This window comes from Caloenas nicobarica, chromosome 7 (assembly GCF_036013445.1).
Source record: "Caloenas nicobarica isolate bCalNic1 chromosome 7, bCalNic1.hap1, whole genome shotgun sequence".
Lineage (NCBI taxonomy): Eukaryota > Metazoa > Chordata > Aves > Columbiformes > Columbidae > Caloenas > Caloenas nicobarica.
Window position 1 is genome coordinate 25,986,469 of NC_088251.1, and position 26,227 is coordinate 26,012,695.

General features: G+C 40.8%; 1 protein-coding gene across 1 annotated transcript; it reads right to left on the reverse strand.

Annotated features, from left to right (window-relative positions):
• Nucleotides 1–319: 319 nt before the first annotated feature.
• RGR (retinal G protein coupled receptor) lies at nt 320–17,962 on the reverse strand. Its single transcript, XM_065639382.1, has 7 exons — nt 17,884–17,962; nt 14,770–14,926; nt 13,002–13,123; nt 3,693–3,846; nt 3,012–3,129; nt 1,369–1,482; nt 320–463 (listed from the first exon to the last, which is right to left on the reverse strand). The coding sequence occupies exons 1-7, from the start codon at nt 17,960–17,962 to the stop codon at nt 320–322; spliced, it is 888 nt and encodes a 295-aa protein (XP_065495454.1).
• Nucleotides 17,963–26,227: the final 8,265 nt, after the last annotated feature.

The following is a 26,227-nucleotide window of genomic DNA, read 5'->3' on the forward strand; positions in this document are numbered from 1 at the left end:
ATTTGCGGAGCTTGTATGTTAGTGTATCAAGGAAAAAAAAAAAATCTTTCCAGCACATAGTTTATTTGCAGTGACATATAAAATGAGACTGATGACAATCAACACAGGTTTAAGGCAGCTTGTTTGACAAGCAGCTCGTGATGGTTTGGACAGTTATCTGGCAGACTTTCTTTTAATACTTCATTGCTTGTAGCTGATGCACGGCCTTTCCTATGTGGAACCACCTTTGGACATACGTATCAGAGAATGCACACAATTTCCTCTAGCATTTTGCTTTCAGTGATGTACCTGCATTAATTTTGCTTAATGCCATAATGAGTTATTTAGTTTTGTTATCAACCTCTGCTTTCTCAATCTTCTGTCCTGTGAGGAACTGCCATATTCCTCCTCTGTAGTTCTCATTCCCCAGGGCATATACAAAAGCATCCACGGTTGGCACACTCTTGGCAATAACGGCAGGAATCTGTCATGAGACACAATATCTATTAACAGAAAAACGCAGAGAAGCCAATGGGCCAGTTTCAGCCTAGGCTGTTTTCCTTTACCAAACAAATGCCTGTCTCCAATGGCAGTAGCTTGCTACCCTTAGATGAGAGGTAAAAGAAATTTGGTCGGTTGGAGGCTCTTACACAGGACATTATAGTCTCCAGGAGAAAGAATTTAGATCAGTATTGCCTGAAACTGGGATATTTCAGTTGAGAAGGAATATAAGCACTTAGTGGGAGTGAAGGGTATGCTGTGGACACCTTCTGATGGATAAGCGGGCTGATATTGCTAACACATTTTATCTGGGATACTGAATACCTAAGTAATACATTTGGTGACCTGAAACTGGGCTGATTTTTGGGTACTGAATGAAAGTTGAAAGGTTCGATGTGATATTACTGAGTCCCAGAGGCAGTCTCGGAGCCAAGACTCATAGAAAAAAGGAGGTAGCATAACCTTAAGAGTGATCAATTACAGCTTCCCTGAGGAGAGAGAAGTATTAGAAAAATGAATGAGACAAATAGTCTCTTCAAAATTGAAAATTTTGAGCTGGTACTTGACTCTAGGAAGGACATGAAAAGTTCCTACAAACAAGGAAGCAGCACAGGCTACAGACGCCTGACTGACCAGTGAAGAATAAAACCCTGACTTCCTAAATTGTTGCTTGATCAAAGCAGTAATATAATGCCTGTTATATCATTGTGCTTAGCTGTTTTGCTTTAAAAGTGGTAGATAAACACAATGCTTTGAGGAAATGATCTTCTTGTTATATATGTTACAGCAAGTAAAACCAATTGTGAATTGGCATTGTTCCACAGGAACAGAGAGAGGAGACTAAGGAGAATGTCATTATTTGAATTCCCTTGGGTGGCATAGACGTACCATACGGTATTTTGGTGAAATGAACATCACATCTTCAACTGCTGCATAGAAGCATAAAAGGCAATAGGGACCCCAGCAAATGACCAGCGTCTTCAAGGGTAAACCAGTATTAAACTGAAAAACAAGAGCAATAAATTCCTTTGTGTTTCACAACCACGCATTGCAACAAGTGGATGGAACAGTCCTGTGAGACTGTGGTTCGTGCCCAGTAGCAGGAGAGGATCAGCCAGCAGGACATGCTGTATCGTTGCTGCTTGGCTGTCGATGCGGGAGGTGTGCGAGCACAGCTCCCTCTGCACGGAGGGCTGCCGGTGCTGCAAGTCCCAAAGCCCTGTCCCCAGGGTCTGGGTTGGGGGTGGCAGTTGCTCCTGGGCAGAGGTGGCAAAGCACCTTATGATAGGTCAGTTAAATCACTGTGGGTGCTAGACGTAGAAGCTGTGGCCAGCAATCGCTGCTGAGGGGGAGGGCAATGTGTAAATTTAAAAACAGATAAAAAGGATCAACATTTTGCTGACTTAGAGGGTTTTGCAGACAAATTGTGTGAAACCACTGCTATGGCAGTGCAACAGATGGATGCAATGGCATCTGTGTTGTGGTAGTAGGATTCTTCTGTCCTTCATGTTAGGGCCTTATCCATGGTGTTCATGGCAAGCTGTTCCCAAGTATCTTGTACATATTAATGAATAGGGAATTTATAATTTTACCCTTAAATTTCCTGCATCATAACTAGTCTGCACAGCTACAGAATATTATAAGAAAGAAATCACTCATTGAAAAAAAGGTAATAGACTTACAATAACGAACACCAAGATTTGTTCAAGAAATATGTAGAGGGCACATGTATTTATTCCAGATAGCTACAGACCATGCTGGTATAACATCCCCCTTGAGAACTGTCTGTTTTTACTGAGTGCAGGGAGCAGACTCTGCCTGCCAGCCATGCATAGTGCCCCAGACTGTATAGCCTGCACCTAAGGAAACTACTCATATAATCGCTGCATTACTTTCCCATAAACCTGCCGCACCAGAACACTTCATTTGTTTCCAGCTCATAAAGACTTCTGAATTTCCTCAGCCAAGTGTAAACACAACATGTATAGGAAGGCCCTTCTGCCCTCCATGAGGTGCCTGTGTGTTTCCTTGCAGTGCTGCAGTTCCAGCTGATTTCCTCAGCGATGAGCCAAGAGCCTGTAGCAAAGCAGGGAATAATGATCCTTCCTGAGCAAAGTTTCTCTGGATAAATATTCTGTTGTGTTTTTCTGTTATCTATGTTATTAGCAAATATTTTGCATGCTGCATGTTTGTTTTGCAACTAGAGTTGGACTAGTGTTGGTGGAAGGGAAGCCTCAGGGTCACTAGTCCAACTCCCGCTTTGACAGGCAACTATTTACAGCACTAGGTCAGGGCAGATGTGGCTGTCTGGTCAAATCTTGAAATCTCTAAGGATGGAGTTTCCACGAACTTTTTGGGTGGCCCCATCCTGTGGTGCACTACCCTCCTACTCAAGCAATATTGGGGAGTTAGCACAGAAGGAGCTGAGTCAAAGCCTCTGCAAAAGAAATTGGCTTTTTAAGGGCTTGGTCTCTGTTGGATGCAGCTCTATTTTGGCAAGGCAGTTGCAGGGGCTGAGGAGGCTTTCTTACCTTAAAGTTCCCAGTTTTCTTGAACTTCTGGTGTATGGACTGATAGGCTGTGAGCATGATGAAGCCTGGGATGATGAAATTGAAAATGGACAGAGCAAAAAGGAACGTGATATAGTTTCTGGAAAGGGTGAAGAGGAGAAAAAAAAGAGATTGTTAATTGGTCTCTAGGACATTTTGGTAAACTTGCTGTAAATATTCATTAACTTTTACTTTTAAAATTGCCCAAACCAATTTTGTTAACATTCTGAAGGCTGGTTAAGTTGTGCCATGCAGTTTTGTCTGGGATGGATACTGTCGTAGAAAATGACAACAGGTGTTTAATTTCTAAACCCAAGCAACCCTACTCAGACACCTCTGCTGGACTGCATAAGACCAAAACCATTCTGAAAGATCCTTGAGTCCAAAATGCAGAGAAGGTGCAGCTTATAGATGAGCAAGGGAGTAGCAGAAACCTGAGCACAAGCCTTTCCCATGGAAGAAGCTGACTTTAGCTGTTCCCGCACACCGCTATGCAAGTCAAGGCAGCCTTGGGTCATGCCTGCCTTGCCCAGCTGCTGGAGAGGGAGATCTGCCCCGCCAACAATGCTGGGGGACAGCTGGAGGTTTTGGTGTGCTGCCGAGGCCACCCCAGGAGACGGCAACCTGCACCCCCCTCCCGTGGGAGCTGGCCGTGGCCCTCACCTGTCTCCTTTGCTGTAGTCCAGGGTGCAGCAGGTTCGAAGGGGTTCGTAGTCATATTGCCCCCATCCCAGCAAGGGCATCACAGACCAAAAGGCAGCAAACAGCCATGCAAACACCATCATGGAGACAGCCGTGCTCCACTGCAGCTTGCTCCCTGCAGGAAGAGAAAAGGGGTCTCCGTGCCCAAAACAAAAACAATGGGCAAAGCTGTCCAGCTCTGTGGGGACAGAGCTGAGTGCCCTGGGCCTCGGGCAGTAAGAAGCAGTTGTCTGTGTTTTGTAGCCTGAACCTGACCTGAGTCTAGAGGAATCAATCTTGCATAAAATATGAAGGAAGCTTTTACAGTTTAGGAAAACAGCAAATTCTACTTTCCTTTTGTGTGCTTTACTTAGACATATGCTGTATTTTTGCTCAGCTTTGTACCACACTGGAGATACAGCTGCTGTTACAATCATTATATTCTTGTGTTTCGGGAACATGCTTAAATGTTCAGATGAGGCAGAGAGTAGAAGGAACAGGACAATGCAATAAACACTGTTCGAAGAATTAGAGCCCCGCTGCAGGGTGTGGGCCAGATCACAAATGTGACTCTGCACACAGTTCGCAGCCCTTACCTACTTCCCTCCTGCCCTGCCAGGAGTGCAGGGAACTTATGGATATACGTTCTAAATACATGTTGACTTATGTTCTAAAATCGCTGCTCATCAATATATGTGTGAATACATATATGAATATATATATAAATATATATATGCATATATACACAACCTGACAACAGATCTTGTTCTAAAAATATTGCTGGTCAAATTATTTTGCCCTTAAGATTGTTGTTTGGCCCGGAACAGGAAATGTGAAGCTCAGCATTAGTAATTTTTTTCAAATTTTATGATAAAAGTGATCACTTGTGCCTATCTCAACCAGTTCCATAAAATATCATAGGAACAGGTCAATGAGTGAAATGAAAAATTGGAAACTTCAGAAGACGCAGGAAGTATTTATTCATGGAGAAGGCGAGCAGGCTTCCCGGCTGCTGCAGGATATTGTGTTAGCCTCGCTGCTTGCGTGTAAAAAGGCCTGGATAATTTTGTTATCTAAGCTAATGTCCATAATCATGCCCATCCTGAATAGCACATGATGCCAGCTGCACCAGCAAGGAGCACAGTGACTTTTCTCACTACTCCTTTCTAATCAAATCTCCAGTTAGGGAGAAGTAATGACGTAATTTTCGCTGAGACTGGGAAGCAACCTTTTTGTCTGCCCTTAACAGCAGCATCATGACAGTAGGCCAGGAAGATTCAGGCCAATTCTGACCTTTCTCAGAAAGGTGAAGGATTTGAAGTGAGACGCATGATGTGCACAAGGTCCTGCCGTGGGATCAGATGTGGCTGACTCATGAGTAGAGAATATTTGGGGGCTGCACAGGCTGGAGACCCCCATAAGGCAGCAGCTCCAGAAAGGACCACAAACTCTACAGTAGCTATTTTGTGTTGCACTGTCCTTGTATATTTTAAAGAAGGATAATAAAGTAGGTATGTTAGTGAAATTGCCCTTTTACAGAAATGCTGATTCTACCTCTGTCCTTTTTCTTATCTTCCAGAGGTTCTTTAGGGAAAATAGTTAGAGTTTGAATTGCATTAAAAATCAGCTTGGAAAAATCGTTTGGTGCAAGTGTTCAAAAATTAGTTATGGGAAAAGACAGGAGTACACATTGCAATTTAAATACCAAGGAAAAAATAAAGGAAATACTTTTAATTACCAGGCAAAGCTGTCCAGCTCTGTGGGGACAGAGCAGAGTGCCCTGGGCCTTGGGCAGAAACAAGCAGTTGTCTGTGTTTTGTAGCCTATGTTTTAATATGGTAGTTACAAAAAAATTATTGTGTGGTGTTTTTTTTTTTTTTAGTAATTTAACACATTTTTTGATAATTACTAATGAAGAATGATTAATAATGACTAAAATCTGTTGTTTGTATGATTTCTACATAGAAGATATACTTTGTCTGCAAAGGCTCAAATATTGCTTTGTAGTACTGACATCACATGACTCTAGAATGACATAGATGAAAATAAAGGAATCGTTTCTGATTTAGGGGATTAGAAATACGAGTTAAATGTTTTGATAACTTGTAATTATTTTTAATCTCCCAGTCCAAAGAAGTAATGTAGCCTAAGTTGTATCTTTCAGAACTGCATCCTATTTAGTTATATCCTCAAACAAGCATGTTAGATTTGTTGCTCATCCGAGATTTCCATTTGTGTTCTGCATAGCAGTTCTTGTAGCTTGGCTTTACATACCTATAACTTGAAATTCAATCAGAACAAATCTGTCAGGTTTGTTTTGTGTTTTACATATTCTAGCAACATTTTAAAGGCACTATCAAAAGCAGCAGCACTGAAACCTGGATCTGAATTGTGTTTCTTTTAAACCAAGCTCACTGCAAAAGTAGCTCTATTGCTTTGGGAAAACAATTTTGTAAGTGGTAACCCCTCCTGATATTCTGAAAAGAGCAAACTAAATATTTTTTTGTTTGTTTCTCAGCAATTCCTATAAAATAGTTAATACCAGTTATTTTTTGTGGTATTGTGTGGCAGAAACTTTGGTCTCTTTCCACCCCATCCTTTCATTTCATGGACTACTGCAATATCGTGAAGGTCTCAAAACACAGTGGTCCCTGGCTGAGACATTCCAGTGCCACTGGATCCTAGCCACACACCAGCCCTTATGGATCTTTGCATGTAAGGAAAAGACCCTTGCGTTGCCAAAATTTGCCCAGGGCTGCTGGGACAGTGTTGGTGACATGCTCAAGGCAGCTTGTGCGTGCCTGCAGCGACAGAGGGCAGCTGATCCAGCTGCCTGCAAGTGTTTGGGGTGTGGGTTGGTAGAAATCTCACCTTCCCTGATGTTGCCTTGCACAGAAAAGCAGGCGGAAGCTCCTGCTTCACTGGCTCCCACCACCTCTGGGGTCTTTCATGGTGCCCAGTCTCTTGGTTCCACGTCTTTCCTCCAGCCCCATGTGCTACCAGCTGGGGTGCATGCAGGCAACAAGAAAGTTGTGAGGCCTCCTCCTGAGATGGTTTTCAAATATTTTCTATCAAGAGTGGCTTTAATGAAGATTTTAATGTTTAATTTTCTAACAGAAAATGTGCAGCCTATAGGACACTCTAGGTCAGGGGTGTCAAACTCATTTTCACTGGGGGCCACATCAGCCTCATGGTTGCCTGCAAAGGGCCAAATGTAATTTTAGGACTGTATAAATGTAACTACTCCTACTCTGAATGTAAAATTACATTTGGCCCTTTGAAGGCAACTGCAAGGCTGGTGTGGCCCCCAGTGAAAATGAGTTTGACTCCCCTGCTCTAGAGGAAAACTCCCCATGCCATTGGCTGGCAGTGCCCTGCCTCAGTTTCCCCTGTGCTATGGCCAGGGAGGCCCAGACGCCTGGCAGGGCTATGGGGGGCAAAGCTAGACACTTCTCAATTTCCATTAGCTTTCTTTTTTTTCCTGTATATTCTTATTTTTTTTGCTTTAATGTTTGTGCCTCTTCCATGAAAAACTGTAGGAAAGGGTTTATTTTACTTAATTTTCCATGGGTGTTAGGAAACAGTGTTTTCTTATTAGATGTAGAATAAAGGGATCGTGCAGTAATGGAGTTTGGCACCAGGCGTGCCTCAACAGCCTGCCTTTGGAAAGCTGATCTCTGGGGCTGAGTTCATATGTTCTCTCTCCTCATATTTAAGGAGTCCCATTTTGGACACTAGAAAAGGAACTTACAAAATTCATTTTTTCTTTCTGGATTTGGCCTTTTGCAAAATGAGATTAATGCTGAAATAGTCCTGGTGAAGTCAGCTGCCTTTTAACCCCCCAGAAAACATTTAATGAATGACACATGAGAAGCAGCTAAAAATGTATGAATGCAAAATTAAACAAACTCGATATTATTTAATTTTACCCAGAAAAATTACAAGAATAACGAAAGAATTATGCTCCTTTCACAAGGCAAAAATGTCTTCCCCTGAGAGGGCTGACAGCAAGAGAACAAATAGAGAGCAGTTCAGTTGTTTTCGTGCAGAGCAGGCCATTGCTTTACCTTAAATGTCTTTTTTGGCCTGACAGAATTTATTGTAATAGCCATGTAGGTCCTAATTCAGTTAAATGCCTATGTATGGAGTTCAGCATATGCTTAAGGATATAATTCTTAATTAGGGCTCAGTGCTGGCAATTTGGTCATATTAAGTCTAATCACTCTTGTGCTCTGGCTTTCTTTCTTCAAAAAGCAAGAGGGCAGCTTCTCTTTTCCAGACAATGAAATATTAATACAGGAGATTTATAATGGCTTCTGTAGTTGATTTGAGACTAAAATCCCCATCATTTAAGGATTACTAAAATTGTGATGTCAAAAGCTTAAATTTTAGGAAGTGCTAGATAGAGCATGGAATCTTAAACCTTTTGATTATGCTGGCCAGTTTTTAGTGACATAATCATAAACTATTTCTCCATCTGTAGTATGTGGGGACATTTATTAATTTAGATTTTTCATAAATATTTATAAACTGGTCATACATTTAGCTGATTTTCACAGAAACACCAAAAAATACATCTCTGACACAATGGCTACCTTTCAACTAGATTTCAGGCTGGTGTTCAAAAGGAATTTCTCAAACAAAAGGTCAACAGATTTTTTAGGATGGAGATGTCCCTTTTCCTCATTCTTGCAAATGGTTAAGTTAGAATAGCTGATATATTCCAGAACAATATTGCTTGTACCAGACTTGGTGGCATGCATCACTTAGAATTGACAAAGTTTGTCAACGACTGAAATATCTGAAAGTCTTATAAGGGAAAATATGTATCAGTCATAAGTAAAATAGGTGTTGGTACCTACTTCATCTGCAGTGCAAAAAGCACCAGTCACTGGTGCTCACAAGTGTTTTTTTGTAGGAATAAGAAAGCTGCACTGTGTAATAGTTTCTTTTGTGCATATCATTAGAAAAAGCTCTTAAAAATAACCTAATAAAGGGATTTTTTTAACTCCATTAATTTTTTTGCGGTGGTTCTCCATGATCATAAAGCTGTCTTGGCAATTACCTCCTGCTTCAGTGAAAATGCAAGATCTGTACAAACATTGACATTTTGTCAGGGAAAACTGATGCAGGTGCAAGATCAGATGAAGAAAGTGTGACAGGGTGGCTTCAGTAAGTGTGACAGGAGGTAAGGACTTGCTCCTCGTTTGAGAGAGCTGACAGCTGTAATTGGAGCAAATGGTAGTTTGCTAATCTTTGAATAATGATATAACAACCTAGATTTCCTTGAATGTTAAGAATTAGATAAAAGTCACTGGAATTCTCCTTCTTGAAATTGAATGCTGATGTGAAATCCCTGCTGACTTTGTTAATCTTTTCTTTTGTAATATTGAGAAAAGTACTGACATAAATCACTTAAGATTTTCTCTTTCCCCCTAATTCTTAAATGCAAGTGTAAAATCTAGATTTTTTTTTTCTTTCCTCTGAAAACTGTAACTGTATGTCATAGTTATGAAAGGAAAAAAAAAAGACCAGGATCCTTTCCCTCTCCACAACCTGCTGATGGCAGCGTGCTGCCTTCTCACCAAAATGAACCATATATTAGATCGAAATGCCTTCAGCAAAGATGTCTCCGTGGCTTGTGGCTGGCTGCTTTCAGATTGCTGACCCCCTGGACACCAGCTGCCTTCTGCCTGCCTGGTCCCAGCTCCAGTGAGACCTCCCAGGCTGCTGCTTCCTTCCTCCCTTGCTATTTAAGAACATAATTCATGACATTTTCCTCATTCAAATGGCCAAGGAGGGAGAACTAACAATGTCTACCTTGACAAGTCACCTTCTTTCCTGAATGGTTGGCTGGATATGGAATGGATAGACAGCTTCCTCAGAGTTTGCCCTTTCCTCTTTCACTGTCAGGCACTAACGTAACACTGCTGCTGCTTTCTCCTTTTCCCCCAATGATCAAACTTTGAAACACAATAATCTGTTTTCCCATCTTGCAAGTGATTGACATACAAAGCCTTCAGACTCCCCTGCCTTTTCTCCTCTTATTGCATACTTCTAGACTGCAGATTTCTGTAGTTCTACTTGCTGTGAAAGTAGCATTCATAGGCCCCACAGCCACGTTAGAGGACAAAAAAAGAGTTGCCCAGCATGGTTGCTGGGGAGGACGAAAGCAAGAGGAGGGAGAGTAGAATGTCTTGAAACTCTAGCTTCTCTGTCATGTGTGGTGGTCATACTATTTTCTTCCATATGCCAATCAATATCAAACTCTTTGCTGGTAAGTGACTTGTCTTAGTTATCAATACATTTTAAAGGCTAGCACTTTGTCCCTGAGGGTTGTAATGACTTCCAAATTTAAAAACTTGGTTAATTTTCAGGATGTTGGTGAAAATTTTTGTGTTATTAGCATGCAGAATGGCTGAAAAGTCCCATTTTCTCTCATCGTCCTTAGTAATGTCTCACATTGTCATCAGCTCTTTCTTCCTCAGAAATATGGATAGGGTATAATCAAGTGTCAAGCTGAGGAATGCCACAACAAAGGTTTTCTCAGAAATTGTTACGACATAACAAAAAGGTTGGAGATGGTGTAATTGAGTCTGAAAGAAGTACCAGTTCCCAGGGAATGAAGATAAAAAGTTGATAGCTTTGTGTTTAGGCAATGATTTCTGTACCTTCTGTACAGGCATGCAACTCACACCAGTGTCAACAGGAGTTTAATGTATGGATTGAGAACGCAGTGTAGCCTGTAGGCTTGGTATATCAGTTCTATTAAATATGGCGTAATCTTCCTTGTGATCAGCATGTGAAGGATGAAACTAAAAGTGGCTGTTTTTCCTAGACTAGCCACAGAGTATGAACTTTTAAAACCTTCTGGGTTTTTGTTTTGTTGTTCAAAATGTTTGGTAATAACAGCAATGTTTGGCCATCAGTAAGTAACAATTTGAGCGAAGTAAAGAAGCTTGTGCCCTTAGGGTCTCTCTGCCTGTGCTTTTAATGTAGTACGCTCTTGACAGGAGGAGTCTATGACATGAAAGCATTAAAGTCAATGTTGCAGAGAGTAAAATGCCTTTCCACAGACATGCTTATTTTCAGGCTGTCTTGTAAAATACAGAGGCTACTCTTCTAGATCCAAACATATTTCAGTGTCTAAAGGGTGATGGTATGGATTTATCTTACAGCCTACATTACTTGGGACCTTCGTCTGGACATGAGGAAAAAAAAAAAAAATCCTTGCCAGAGCTGAATTCTTGACAAAAGTTGCAGAACAAAAAGTTGGCAACCTTTTCACCCTCAACGGCATTGTCAAATTGAACATGTTTGCTGTGTGCTCTGGGTGTGCTTTGCCACTTGCTGCTTTAATCATGTAGAGGCCATGCCTGAGAGGCTGTGTGGATGCTAATGGTGGAGGGGATTGAAGTGCTGCAGCTCAGCAGTTTTTTCCCCAGCCAACTTTTACACTTTTGCTTAAAAATTATTTTGTGAAGTGCTCTGAGCAACCTGTGCTTTAGCACATGAAAAAGAGGGCTGCATTTGTCTGTCAACATTGCCAAAGGGACACTTTTTTTTGCGGGAATGGTGCTGTCACATGGGGTGCTCTGGACTCCTCACTCTTCTGGAAAGGTCCCGGCTTTAGCAGGAAACATCAAAGCTGGAGAGCTGCGTGGGAGGACCTCATCCATTTCTCCCAGGTGCCAGAGCTCCCACACCACTGCCAAAATGGCCAAATGGTGCCGATTAGGGCATTCCTAGCATTACAGAGTGCTAGGATGTCCTTTCAGAATAAGTTTGTATTTCATATCATCTCTCCTTCCCTCTTCCTAATGAAGACTGTGAGATTGTACACCCTGTGTTTGTCACTCAGTCCTTTCTAACTTTTGAAAACACTGGCTACTTAGAAGTAAACTGGAGAAGGAAGTGGGGACTGACAGGCACTAAGTTGCTGCATTTACTGTGAAAGTTGGTGTTTGGGGAGAGGTGAGGCCATGTGAAAGCTCGCCCAGTCAGCACAAGTCTATCTCATTAGACAAAATTGAACATTCTCCCTCTGCACCATATTCATAAGAAAGCAGGTTTCACCAGCTCTAGTGCTCACAAGGCTGCTGGTTTGTTTTGCAGCAGATGATAATGCCCCTTGCTGTGCTTCTCAACTTCTGCACTAACAGAATAAAGTTATTCCCCTGTTCTCCCCATCCACAGTGGTGACTGGAGCACAGCTGGAATCCCAAAACAAATCCTAGCAGTCTCTGCAGATGCTAAATCCAGCTCAGCACCCTGATTCCGCAGAAATTTTCGCTTACATTACATATATGTGCAAATCCAGCACTGCTAAAGTTTGAGAGGAAGTTCTTTGACGAAAGAGTATATCTATCTCTTTAAATCCATATATTTGGCAATCCCATCAATCTCCATTTCTTACCTAAATCAAAAATATGCTTTCATAAGTCCACAAAAAAAGGGAAATTTATTTTCCTGGGTTGATCTCTCTGTCTAATATTAGATTTCCATTAAATCCAGCTAAGATGTCAGAGCTAATTAAAAACTAAATTGCAAGAAAAAAAAAACAACAAAAAAAATAGCCTTCACTAAGAGAAGAAATATATAATATTCCTCCTCTTATCAGTACTGAAATATAGCTCTACCACTTCTATTGAAACTTGCAGATAATTTGCTTGGGAACAAATGTACTGAGTTCCAGTCTTCATAAAGTGCCCTGGAACGTAGCACAAACCTGACAAATGGCTCTGGCACCCCAAAGTGCATGTGTGTCACACAACAGGGCTGCTGGGCTCTGTCCACCTGATCATACCCCTGCAGAAGTGCTTTGCTTGGGCTCTGTTCCAGCTGCTGTCTCTGCAGAGGCAGCTCCCTAGCCTCACCAATTTTATCTGTAATTAGTAAACTCTGCACGGGCATGAAGATCTGTTTGGAACACAGCAGGGTGTTGGATGGAAGCTGAACATGCATAGATTTTTATTCAATATGAAGAGCTGGATTTTATTCGGGACACTGAAAATTATATATGGAGAAGGTGATAGTGTGGTAAGAGGATCTGGACTTGGATGTGATCTGGAAGAGGAAATACCTCCTGAATGTGGCTGGTTAGTGCCCCCAGTATGGGAAGAGATCGCTTATATTTGTTTATATTTGCTCTGTCTCTAGTGTGTAAGATGAATAAATGTGCATACAAGATATGCAAATAATAAATATGTGCTGCTTTGATCCTCTGAAATCTAAGCAAGCTGCCTTATAGCAGGATCTGGGTAAAGCTGCTGGTTAAATTGTAGCCCTTACTTGTACAGTAGTGATGATATCGGTCCCAGGCAATCGCAGCACTGGAGCCAATGCTGGCTAGAGCTGTCAAGAAGCCCTGGAATCCATGAATTTGACAGCCATCAGAGCCATAGGGCCAGTATCTGTAAACAAACAAGGAATATGTTAAGAAAAAGATAGAAAAAGGCGAAGACATGTTTGGAAATTGCATTAATGAAGAGGGTAAAATGATAGCCCCTGCACATGCTGTCTGAGAAACATTGTGAAAGCTGTTGTTGTGGTTGCCTTTAGGTATTTGATAGCATTTTTCTTGCTGTGGTGTCTGATATAGTACATCAACTACTTTTAATATGGAGAAGAAAATACAGCCCCACATTTATGTGTTGGCAATTTTTCTTTTTCATTTCAAATCTATGTTTCATTCAATTATCCATATCTTCAAAATTTGCATCCAGTGGGAGCAGCTGATTTGCCAACATGTGAAAGCAACAAATGTAATAACCTTTTGGAGAATCAGTCTTCACCATGCAACACAGTACAAAAGCTCACAACAAATAAAAATAGTCCTGATAGCAAGACCAAGGCCTCCAAAAGTATTTGCAGACACAGAATGAAAAGAACTATGAGATGGTCTCATGTAGCAGACATCTGCTAACATGTGCCTTCAATATTCTGGTCCCCCCTTGCAAGGAGCTATGGCATTTTTTTTCTGTGTTCCTCTAACCTGACTCTTTAAGCTCATAAAGATGGCTGTGAGGTTCCTTTCTCATGTATTTACAGAACACCAGTATAATTCATTGGGAGACTACCCCTGCAAATCCCTTTGAACAGGAGATAGCTGACTTCTTGGGAGGCTGGGAAACTTTTGCTCCCATTTAAAGGAAAAGGTCTTACAGTTGTTAAAACGAAGCTCATTTTGATGTTTTGACCTTAGCTTTTCAGCTCCAGTTCAGTAAAGGCATCTCTATTGACTTCAGTTAGACATAAATGTCTGAAGCATGAGTGACCTATACAGGAGGTAAAATAATGTCGAATAAGGCCTCATTGGAGTTTATTATTGACTTGTTAATTTGCAAAAAATGTTTTCATATTCATTAAGAGAAAATAAAATGGTCATGTTGTGACTCAAAATATATTTCTCTTCTCTATCAAAGGTATTTCCAGGGTTGAAAAATGTACTACTTGGGTGCAATTTTTCATCAGATATTTTATAGGGTGGTGTTTTTTTTGAGTATGGTTTGCTTGTGATTTTTTGTTGTAATTATTCACTAAAATGATATTGTTTCTGTCTTCTGATTAAATGATTGGAATGTGTGAAAATGTGGAATATCAAATGTGTCATAACTGATGTGAACTCCCTGCTAACAGATATGCATTTTCATTTTCCACAAACTTCTCAAATAAGTGCTTTAATGGAAAGGTTCATAACAAAACAGAAAGACTTGCAGATAAATTTGGAGTCAATCTAGAGGTTTAGTCAGATGAAAATGTACTACTATTTTTATATTCAAGTAGCTTCTACAATAACCACTGGTAAAGCTGTCTGGTTAAATGTCTTCTGTAATCAGTCCAATAATCTGTGAGTGATTATACACAGTAAAGTCTGCTTTTTCACCTGCCTGGCAGAACTATAGAGAGTATCAGTTTGCTGTTTCAGATTGAGGGAATGAAAAGGTTGGTTAGGGTGGTGTGCTAGAAGGTGAGTAATTTAATTAATTTGTTCTCTTAGAACTTAAGCTGTTAATTTTCCTGCAGTCCTTTAGCAACCTTTAGGAAAAAGAACACATACCTTAGGAAGCTGGAAAAGGCAGCGATGAATGCATTGATGCAGATCCCGCAGTCAGCCAGGGCAATACTGACAACCAGCAGGTTGCTGGGTGTTCTGAGTTCTTTGATTTTTCGGAAAGAAATAATTGTCAAGCCATTCAGACAGAAACCAAGCAGGGCTGAAATACAGAAATGAATGATGTGATTCAGCTGGAAATGGAAAAGATCTACAATGATACTGCTGTTTTCTTTAATGAGAGAACAATAATTACTGTAAAAATGTATGCACAGGGAATGTATCTGTAGTGGTCACAGTCTGCATGCAAGTTACAAAGACTTTCAGGAGAGAAGTCATAGGTGACAGCTGAAGCCAATGCTTCAGACTGCATCAGAGATATGGCTGGTCGTGTGGTGCAGAAATGGTTTAATCTTATTTGTAATTCTGCCTTTTGTTTTAATAGAGAAATCTGACTGCCAGGCTCCATCCAGGGATGTGGGGAGATGCAGAGGAGGGTGCTTCAGAGGGACTGACAGCCAGCACGTGCAGCTGGTGCACGTCTGCTGGCTTGTCTTTGGTAGAAGAAATAGGTTGTATTTAATATCGATTGTAACATTCTTTTGTGTTTAAGCACAGAAATCCCTCAGTCGTGTTTCAGTCAGGCTGTCTCCCTTTGGGCTTCAGTCTAAGGCTAACCTAGACAGTGCTCGAATCACACCAGCTCAATCTTATTACTGTCCTTCGTCAATAGACTATACATGGAAAGGAATAATCTAATTATAAAAAGCAGTCACTGACGGGTTTAAAAAAATAAGTTAGTCCTCAGAGAGAAGCATCCAAGCAACCCCAGCTATTCACCCAGCACAGAGCTGTGCCACCCTGAAACGTATTCTTCACTGGTTTAAACTCGAGCTTTGTCCTTTAACGTCCTTTTCAAGAGACCTGAATTATATTAGCTCTGATGAAGCTCTGACTCAACATCCTGTCTCTAAGTCTCAGTTAGATGAGAAGCACTAGATCTTTTTCTTTGTGTTCTTCTTGGAAAGAGAAATGATATAGCATGGAAAAAAATCCGTATTCCCTAATTCTGTAAAGTAGTGTGGTTACTTATGTTCATTGTCTTAATTCTGCAGTTACGCAAGACGGATGATTTTGTCTAGTCAGAAATCCTGCTCCTACCTTAGTTGCATTAATGACTGATGGCATAACCATAGTAACAGCTGATGTGCATCTTTCATTACACAACATATAACAAAATATTTTCAGAAGAAATATTTGAAGCCATTCAAGATCTGCTGTTCTTATTTCCTCCCTGCCAGCTTACCTCCCACCCACAGGGTAAAACTGCTACCAACTCTCCCAAACGCAGTGAAGCTTTTAGGAGAGGCATGTTGTGACCATATTTAATGTAGAGCTGAAGAGTTACCACTATATGAACTTTCTGTCTTTCCCCTGTTTTTGAAGCTCCAGGCTTCACCTCACTCTGCTTTCTTGAAGGCTAGCATGAGTGTACAAATAGAGAACTTACTAAATTTTAAAAAAAGCTTTGAGTTTTTGTTTTTAGAACAGCAAATGTGTCCAGTTAATAAAGTGAATGTGAAGTTTTCCTGTTCCCCAGAATGTTTTTGCAAACTGCATTTAGAAGTTGCAGCACAAAAGGAGGTCTTCAGTGCCTTTCTCTCAGAGTCTTTGAGAAAGTTAATTTATCTTTAATTATTTAGTTTGATCTTCTAAGTCAGATGACAAAGATAAAGTTTTATTGCCAATTTTCTGGGCGCTTTCTGCTTAAAAGCCTTTAGAAAATACTTGTGTTTAGTAAAACACAAATGTGTTAGACACATCTAGGTTTAAGTGAAGTTTACCAGCAGCTACTTTGGACTTGAGCAACGGCATGTCCCTGGCAGGTTGCAGCCCCTGGGCACACGGGGTAGGTGGGCAGGCCAGGGCCATTCCCCAGCAGAACCCTGGCTGTCAGGCTCTGCCAGCACCCAACGGTGTCCCTATCCTCCTGCCGCTTCTCAGCCCTCAGTAATGAAGTGCGAAGTCACACCAGGGCTTGCCAGTCCCTGCAGAAAGCTTAATGGCTCTTGGCCAGGTTTAGCCCTGAACTCTCTGTTTCGGCAGCAACTTGCCCCTGGGCCAGAAGTAGAAGCTTTTTCCTCTCTTTCTCTCTCTCTCTCTTCCAAGGAAGATTTTCTGACACAGCTCTTTCAGCTTTCCCTTGCAGGCAGATATGATGCTGCCTTCCAGCTGAGCTTGCCTGCAAGGAGAGGCTGAGCATCCTCCTTTCTCCCATGCTCCACATTCATAGAGTGAGCTCATGAGCATTTATCCCATTCAGATGGTGCTTACGGCTTCTCCTCCTCTGCTGTTGGGCCCCACGATCCCTGCACGCCCACCTGAGCAGCACTATGCAGGGATGGGGTCCCAGGCCCTGACTGGGGTGTAGTGCAGAAGGGACGCCACTGAAATAATCCTAGCTACAAGCCTGTCCTTCCCTAGCTGCCTGGTACCTACAAATTCAGAGTTTTGTTGCAGTGTCTCAAAGTGGCACATGCCTTAAGAAAAGCCCACATTGCCTAATGAAACAGATACGGTCTCCTACCTTAAAATTTGCTTCTTAACACTGTGAGAGCTTTTGAATCTCATGCAAGTATATTTCTGTTTGTTATTTTTACCCAGCAGCCATTAATTTTAGCACTACTAATGCAATCTAACAGTCAACAGACTATTTTGGATTTTGGTTTTAAGACAGCCATCACAACCCACAAAACAAGCAGCCAAATTTTGTTGAGAGATTATCAGTCATTTCAACATTCTTCCCCCAAGAAAGATAAGATTGCCTTTAAAAGTCAACAACAAAATCTTACATCTCAAAGTCTTGATAAGAAAGCTAAATATCAAGTACTTCTCTGCCATAGGGCAGCTATGTATACAGAGCAGATCTTCACTGCAAACAGCTTGCAGCTCACACTGATTTACTCACCAGAAGTACTGCTGGTGTAGCCACAGTAACCACCATAGGTCTGGATCAGTGCACCACGAATGCTGCTATTTGCTTCAGTTTTTCTTTACCCTCCCAGCAGGAATAATAGGGGCAAAAATCTTACTGCTGCTGAGGTCCCACACTGAGCTTACCTTCTACCAGCAGTGCAGTGCCGATGGCAAACACCTCTAATTCAGTGAAGCCTTCAGGGAGTGGGTATGCAGTGACCATACTTGCGACAAAAATGCCAACAGATTTAACCTCTGCCCTCTGTTAGAGCTGTAGGGCTGCCTTTTCTCTGGATCCCCCTTCTTCCCCTAGCCCAAGGCTTCTTAAAGGAGCAGCTCACGTGCAGACACATGCTCGTTATTATATAAAAGCTTTGGGGTTTTTACTCCCACCACTACAATCCCCACAAGAATGTTATTAATGATGGGACTAGCATCAACCCGCACTCCCCCTTCCCCTGCAAATCGTATTTCAGACACCAGCAAAATGAAAGCATTCATTGCAATTACAACAAGTTCTTTGTAGAGACAAGATTAAGAAGCCTGTCCAGTTAATTCTGCAACACTGGAAAAGAATTAAAAGTTGTGGAACGAAGGAAACATGTAATATATAATTGGGGAGTGACCTGAAAAACAAAGGGGCACTCATTGAGTTGGTAATTAGGAGAAAAAGTATGAATCAAGAATCTCTGCAGCATATAGGTCTTCCCCTCTCTGCTTTTTTAGAAACCAGACAGTGACTATTCTGTATCTTAACATATCTCCTCTTCATAATCGAGGCTTAAATTAAGGTTCACACTGGCACAGTCTGATTAAAGGCAAACACAAATTACTGATTTTGTGCACTAGACATACAAGGATGTATGCTAGTTGCCCAGTGTGAGTGCTCACAGGAATTACCTAGCTGCCGTTTTAGAGATGTTTGAGGACTGGGGTCTTGCTGTGGTGTGGCTCTGGAGTGTGTACAACATGCAGCTTGTCCAGCCTCCAGAACCTTCCCTGCCAGCTGACTTCCCACCACAAGCACACCGCACAATGGATCCCAGATGTGCATAATTCCTTGTCATTTCCCAGCAGGGTCAACCATTCTCCTTTCATTTCTGGTACTACTGATTGATTAACTAACTCTTTGGGAATTTGAATCCCTGGATCCTGCAGAATGGAAGACAGCAGCTTTCAGAGTCCAAGTGAAAAAAAATGATATGTTTTTAGCGATACAACTATTATTTATGTAATTTTCTATACCTATCAATTAAAAGTGAGTAACTTGACCATGCTTCTCAATTTTTAACCTACATTTAGAGTAGCAATAGCTATGATAACTACTACATAGGGTTGTTTTCTTTTAATGACAATTTATTCCACCCTTTTTAGTGCATTTGTTTCCTTTTCCTTTACTTCTCATTCCTTACTACTTTTCCACAGACCTACTCATTGCCTTAACAACAAGGTGGTACTAGCACAATAGTTGCTACCTTGACACGTAGCTTTCTTCATCCTCATAATCCTACTGCAAAACGGAAGCAAAAAGGGAGCTGAGGCACAAGGGATGTTCCCCCAGCTCAGACGGTGAATTGAGACATCTCAATTCAGCAGAGTGAATTTGCTCCAGATATGGTTAGAGATTGTTCACGGTTCTGACTACACAGTGGAGGTGCATTCACAGTCAGGGGTCTTTGTTGAAGACAGGGCTGGATTTTTTTCAGTTTTCCTGAAATCCATGCTAACAGGCTGTAATGCCCAGAAGAACTGATTTGAGCTTCAAGGTTGTGAAACCATCTTACTGTGTTTTGTGATCTCTGGCATTCAATTTACAGCTGTTTTTGATGTAGGTAATTGCCATGATGGATATGCTTTTAGACTTTGAAGTAGGATTCAGAAGGGCATGATATTTGTTAGGCTATACAGATTTTGGTTTAAGCAGAGCAAAATTACATTGAACCACATAAATCCATTGTTATGATTGTCTTTCACTCACCTACATATCTTGATGACAAAGAAGATGACAGCCCTGCCTTCTAGCAGGGCAAATGACTGATCTAAGCCTGTGTTTTAATAGTGATCCATTGTGTATTCTTGCAAAAAATTAGTACTAGATCTTGTAAATGTGCTGTAAATCTTTTCAGTGTGATAGTTTTGAAAGTAGATGGCTCATTGTAATGTTTGTCAACATAAAGCTGCACAGCTCTTCTAGACTAGGGATAAAACCCATGGATATTGTGTGAACTACCCTCAGGAGGGCTGTCAGGTGCTTTTGGTTACCTGACAGTGCACTTCATTCTCACTCCCAAGCAAGCATCCCAAATGTGTTACACTGCTGGTATTTTTTGTGGTGCATATTAAAGTCTGTGGCGCAGACTTTGCTTGATCCAAAACTTTTTTTCATGAAAGTAGGCTACTACCCCAACCCCCTTGGATTTAGCAGATCTTTATTAGCTTGAATATTCTGAACTTGTTGGCTGCTTTTCTTGAAGTATCTTAAAAATTTCCGTGTCTAAACCTTATTTACTTCATCCATGCTGAGTCTAATAACACAAGTCAGTTGCAGGCAAGATTTCCAGTGGTGGTTCAGTGTCTGATTCAGGTGCAATTGGTATCAATAGAAACTTTATGCATCAGGATCTCAATATCCATTGTTGATGCTGTTAAGCTGACTTTCTAATAGTTCACCGAGATAGCATAGGATGACGTATGGTCCAATATGGCTGCTAAATTCAGTTAGTTTTGAAGGGTTTTCTTCAAGCAAAGAAGAGGTGTAAATAGGACATAAATTATTGAGTTTGATAGAATCTACTAATGATAGTTCTTTTTCCATTTGGTAAACCAAAGCTGTATTTGTTTCCTTTCACCTCACATCATGTATTCCTGTGAAGTCAGTGAAAACATGCAAAAGATAAAAAGTTTGCTAAAGACTTAAATTAAATCCTTAAATGATGAAGTTTTTAGTGATCCCTTTCTACTTTATGCGCTCTTTTGATAGCTACTTGCTATTTCCAAATTCAGGGGAAAAGGTCGTTCACTCAACCTGATGTTATCTTGCAACTTCGTAATTTGAATTCCCACTGATCTCCTCTCTGTGTCAATAAAACGTCCATTTAATTTTGCCCTCTCACTTTAGGATACTTCCCTTGTTACTAATCTATTTGCAAGGCACACGCAGAAAAAAGGTCCGATAGGTTCTCGCCAGATGTCCCCATGGATTTCATAAGACTGTATGGATTTGGTGGGAGCACATTAATCTTTGTAAAATATGCATTGGTACCAGCACAACAAAAAAAGCTGCAGTGCAAAGATAACAGAGTGCTCATGCACTCTGAATTTTCTCCAAGCAATCAATGCAGATTACTGGCATACTTTCTTATGTTCACAGCAAGAATTTTGCTAAATTGATGTATTATTATTCCTCTGCCTCCCTAATCCTTTCTTCTGATTCAGTTTTAGGCAAATTGGTTTTGACTTTTTATATTGAAAAACACCTTTAAGTGACAAACTGCAGCATTTCAGCAGGATCAGGCTGGGAATACATCCACACAGGACTTCTGTTTGATATCACAGAAATGAGTGGTAATCTTGGTCCCCATGGGAAATGCCTCTCATTGAGGAAAGGAAACCAGAATGCATATTGTATGGAGACCTTCTAGTTGCAGTTGTGTAGATTTGTTTTGATTTGGAAGCAGCCATTGAGAATATGCTGCAGATTGTAAATAAACACCTGGCACTGGCCACGGGAGGGACGATGCAGGGGTCAAGGCTGAAGAGCAGCATGTGGATAGGCATCAACCCTTTGGACAATCCTGCAGCCATGCAATGACCATTCTTGATAGGACGCAAGGGTTTCCAGAGCAGGGTTTGTGCTCTCTGAGGACAATGTGAGGGCCAGGGGTGGGAGGTGCTGCCTGTGCAGAGGAAGGTACAGGAGGGACTCACTTGCAAGTTTCAGAGAGCCAAGATCAGGGATAATATCCAGAGAAAGCTCCTCAGACATGCTAAGCCAAAGTGAAGGAGCTGTGAATTCAATGGGAAGTAAGAAAGCAGGAGGTCCATCTTCAGAGGCAAAGCTAGAGCAGTGCTGTGTGAAAATCCCTTCAAAAAAGGATAGAGGTCCCTCATCTCCTCCCCACATGTCATACATTAACCCTGTGCTTGGCTACACAAGGATGCAAAGCTGCCTGGGTCCTGGCAGGCACTCACACCCCTGTCGTGGCCTAGTCTCTACCCTGCGTGACCTTCCGGGACCAGGCAGCTCTGGGGCTGGCTTTCCTGCACACCACTGCATTTTAGGCATTAGAGCGAGGAAACTTCGTGTAGAGTTGAAAAGCATCACCTTTCCTTCCCGTGAGTTGCCCCTCTAGAGTCAGGTAACTTAATTCATAGTAATTTGAATACATATTTGATAAATATATATATGTATATATATATCCACTCATACTAGAAAATTAATGAAGTTACTAGAACATTATTTGCATCCTAGACTTCTTAGTCTTTGCTATTAATAGATACACCAATCATGATTGTTATAAAAGATATATAATTGTTGCCTTAATCTGTTACCTGTCTCCCAAAATGCATTTTAGATGCCTATAAATAACATGTTTTGCTTTCAATTAGCCTACTAATTTTAGGGTCATATACACATTCACAATATAATGAAATACGCTGCCCTCTGTGCTGAATAGTGGCATATTTCAGGACTTCAGAGAAGGCCATTCTACAGAATATTGGGTATACTTAACATGGGGTTTTTTTTGTTTGCCCTGAGGGGTTCAGGCCTTCCAGCCTTCCCATAGCATGCAGAATAATAACTCTTTCAGGAATTACAGTTCAAAGACCAGTTCCCAGTTCTCAAAGAAAACCCTGCTTTTAAGAAGGGCTTTAGTTGTATTAAAAGGGGATTTGCACACCAGCTCTCCTTCTGTTTACTATTGCTCTTGTAAGGAAGCAACAAGACTCTCAATGAGTTTATGCTACTGACCACATATGTAAATGAACTTCTGGGCTGTGTATGTCACTGTGATATTGTATATCTTGTCTAGCAGTCTTCTAGCAGTATCTCTCTGTAGGGATTTCCCCAAACTTTCTGCTTATACTCCCATCACAAATGTTACTTAAGCCTGAATTCTGCACAGCTTTCCTTGACTTCAGTATAAGATTTGTGTTTACATTGAGAGGATTAATGATATGTAAATTTTTCCATATAGAAACCAAACGTGCTAATTATCTAGTCTAACCTAGGCTTTCTTTACTGTTACCAAAGGGAATGGGCAGCTCCCAAGCATCACCCACCGTAGGGCAGGACAAATTGTGCTCTGGAGACACCTCCTCCTTTTCACTGACTCTTGAGAGAGCCCAGGGACTACTTCAGAATGATGCCTGCCTTTCAGGTGGCTATATGAAGGAGCAGTCCAGTCATTTGTACCAGAACATAAAAGATTTGGGGCTTTCTACTTCTTTTGAAGCTTGAGGTTGACCACAGTCATTGCCTGCTTTGCACTTCTTTAGTCTTCTTTCTTCTTCTGAAGGCTTTTATGGAAACCTGACCAAATATACTTTATTTACAATAGATGTATCAAGGCCTCTTGTGCTAAGTGCACGTTTTAGAGCACATTAGAGACAATCAACATAACTATTTATAAACCACACCTGTGAATTAACCAGGACTTTCACCCACGTTTCCATAAAATAAATGTTACTGTTTTTTTAAAGATTGCCTAATTGTTTTAGCTTCTGTTATCCAACTCTGAGCTCAGTGTAATAAGCAATTTCTTCAAGCTGAGTTGCCTTTTATAATAAAGCGAAACGAGACTTGTAAAAACTACATTATGTTATATCACAAAACTAAATTAATCATGATGAAGGCAAAGCCTTCAGTTGCGCTTTTGTTGTCATCTCTAATGTGAGAAAGTTGCTGAATTATTGTTTGTTTTGTAGCTAGCTAATGAAGGAAGAGAAGAGTTTTCATAATGTGCCATTTCAAAATGATAGTTCCAGGCTCTCTTATTCAGCCTTCAGTCACTTTAGTCATTGTAATTTTTTTATTTTTACAGAAAAATCCTCAGGTCCTGAATAGAATCTTTGGTATGCAGAATCTCACCACAAAGTAGAAGTCTTGATTAGGAAGTTGTTTTTCAGACAGACAAAATATATGAACTGTAGGTTACATAGCTATTTTACAGGTAATCTACCAAGCTGGAATAAGAGAGAATGCCCAGGAAAAAATTGTTTTTCTTATGTTCCTCTAGGCAAATGAAATAACTTGCCAAACACTTTACCTGAGACATTGAAGCAAATATAAATGCTAATTTAAAAACTTTAATGTATGCATTTACTTAATAAGGTAGAAATGCCTGTAATTGTCAAGGTTAAAATACAGGCACTGAGGAGTAAACTGTCAAGAAAACAAGAGAAACTTGGTATTTTTTTCCAATATATTGGTAGAGAAGCTTAATGTCCATTATGATAAATGATTAAACTCTCCCCAGGTGACAGGACCTTCCAAAGACCTTGCACATCCCTTCGCTTCTGTGGGAATTCCTTAGGGAAAGCCCTCACCGAAACTTCATCTCATTCTACAGTTCTTGTCAGGCTGCAGCACAAGTGCTACCTCCTGCTGTTGCCCTTGGAACATCAACCTTCCCCATGTTTCTTCTGGTCTGAGTGGGACTGTAGGGCTGCTTTTGCCCTAGAAAAGATTCTCTGAAGTAAATTAGCTTCTCTGAAGATGGGTGTGCATGGATTTAATATTACTATGTCTGCAGGCAGATGGGATAGGGAAGTCAATGCTTAAAGGAAGCTCTTGATCATCATAGGCTTCCCTTATCTTCCCAGGTTTCTTTCTCACTCTTATCTTGGTGAGGGTAGGTCATAAAAATTAGGCCAGTTATGTGTCTTCAAGGATTGAAAAAATGAAGGATGGGCCGTAAAGCAAATCAGAAGGACTAAAGTGTGTCACTTTTGCTTTTTGCCCTTCTGTGGCTTAGTAAGACAGTTGTGGGGGTGAGAGGCTACCTGAGGCATGCCCTGATTTTCTGCTGTTACCTCCCCAAACTCCCCCTATTTCACAAATAATCATTTTTCTTTTTTTTAATGTATACAATGAAGCATTTAGTCCAAGAATAATCAGAATAAAAATAAGAATAATTACACAAACGATAGAATTCTCCTATTATGAGCCCACCACATTCATATATATACATACGTTACATCACTGAAGATAATAGATTGAGAGGAGCTTATTGCTCGGAGGAAAATAACGTTAAGAAAATAGAATACACCAGGGCAAAAGCTTTCCTTTTCCCTTTCTTTCTACCTTTTCCCCCTTCTTCTATTTTCTTTTTTTTTTTTCTTTTCTATTTTTCTTAGTCCCTGTGTGTAAGACCTGACTTGCAGCTTCCAAGAGGTTTACTGGAACTGCCACAAGGGCACATACTCGGCCTGTGAAATCTTGAAGCTGTAGACAGGTAAATCAAAATAGGAAAGCTGCTGATTATTGGACTGGAAAGATGGCAGGGTGTTGCCGTGTAAAACATTATGTTCTATCTGCATTTAGGACCTAGATAAACAGTGTCAGAAGTTTAATTCTTCTTGCATGCCCAGGGAAGCAAAATAAAATAGGCACTGTTTCCTAAGCAGAGGTGACTCTGCAAGGCTTAGACTAATACTATTAAGGTCCAAATCAGAAAAGGTTGTTGCAGTCAGCAATATTACTGCATGACCCCCTCTGTCATGCAGCTATGGATGCTAAGCCCAAAGTTAGCTGATTTTCTTTAACTGTAGGAATCTTACTGGATTTTGGGGAATGAAGGTACAATAGAGAAGAGAGGCCAGGAATACTAGCCTAAAAAAGTTTTCCCCATTTAAAATACATATGTCAGATATGATTATATGTCCAGTCATCAAAATGTACTGCAATGGACTGGTATGTGGCTGTGGAATCTCAGAAAAGAATTGTATTTTCTTCTGTGAGAATAGTGTTGCTGGACATTACATTTATGCTGTTCTAGGTGTATGTTTTGGTCACTCTATGGGCGTGTGCTTGTGTGTACAGACACATAAATATTTCTCCAATCTTACTCACTGTCTGTTTGGTTTCCTTCTCTAGAAGACTTATAAAAATTCCCCTTTAGTTAGTATTCTGATCAGAAATCAGTCAAGAGCTTATGGCCAGCAGAGCACATGTATTAATTTTTCTACTCATGATAACTTAAGCTTTGAATCTAAATGTTTATATATCGATATGTACAAGTCAATGATACACTTGATTTGTTTATACGTTTCTTTCCCTAATCTTTGTGCCCTGTCTTCTCTGGCTGTGCTCCATTAGAGATACAGTTGTCAGTCTTTGATAAAAACTTTCAGAGTGCCTGCACCTTACTAGAGCTCCTGGGCACTGTTTAAATATAAATGTGAAAAAATAAGCACTTTGTAAACCATACATTCCAGCAGTGAGAATTTTCTGCAGTGCTTCTCTTTTTCTGCTTTTCCTCCCCAC

Bases quoted from the DNA above. Each gene is read 5' to 3' on its own strand.
- RGR (XM_065639382.1), bottom strand. From the start codon at position 17,962: ATGGTCACTGCATACCCACTCCCTGAAGGCTTCACTGAATTAGAGGTG. The intron at 13,124-14,769 runs GTATGTGTTCTT...GTTTGTTTACAG, and splicing joins GCCTTTTCCAGCTTCCTAAG to ATACTGGCCCTATGGCTCTG. The intron at 3,847-13,001 runs GTAAGGGCTACA...CTCTTCCTGCAG, and splicing joins ATATCATCACTACTGTACAA to GGAGCAAGCTGCAGTGGAGC.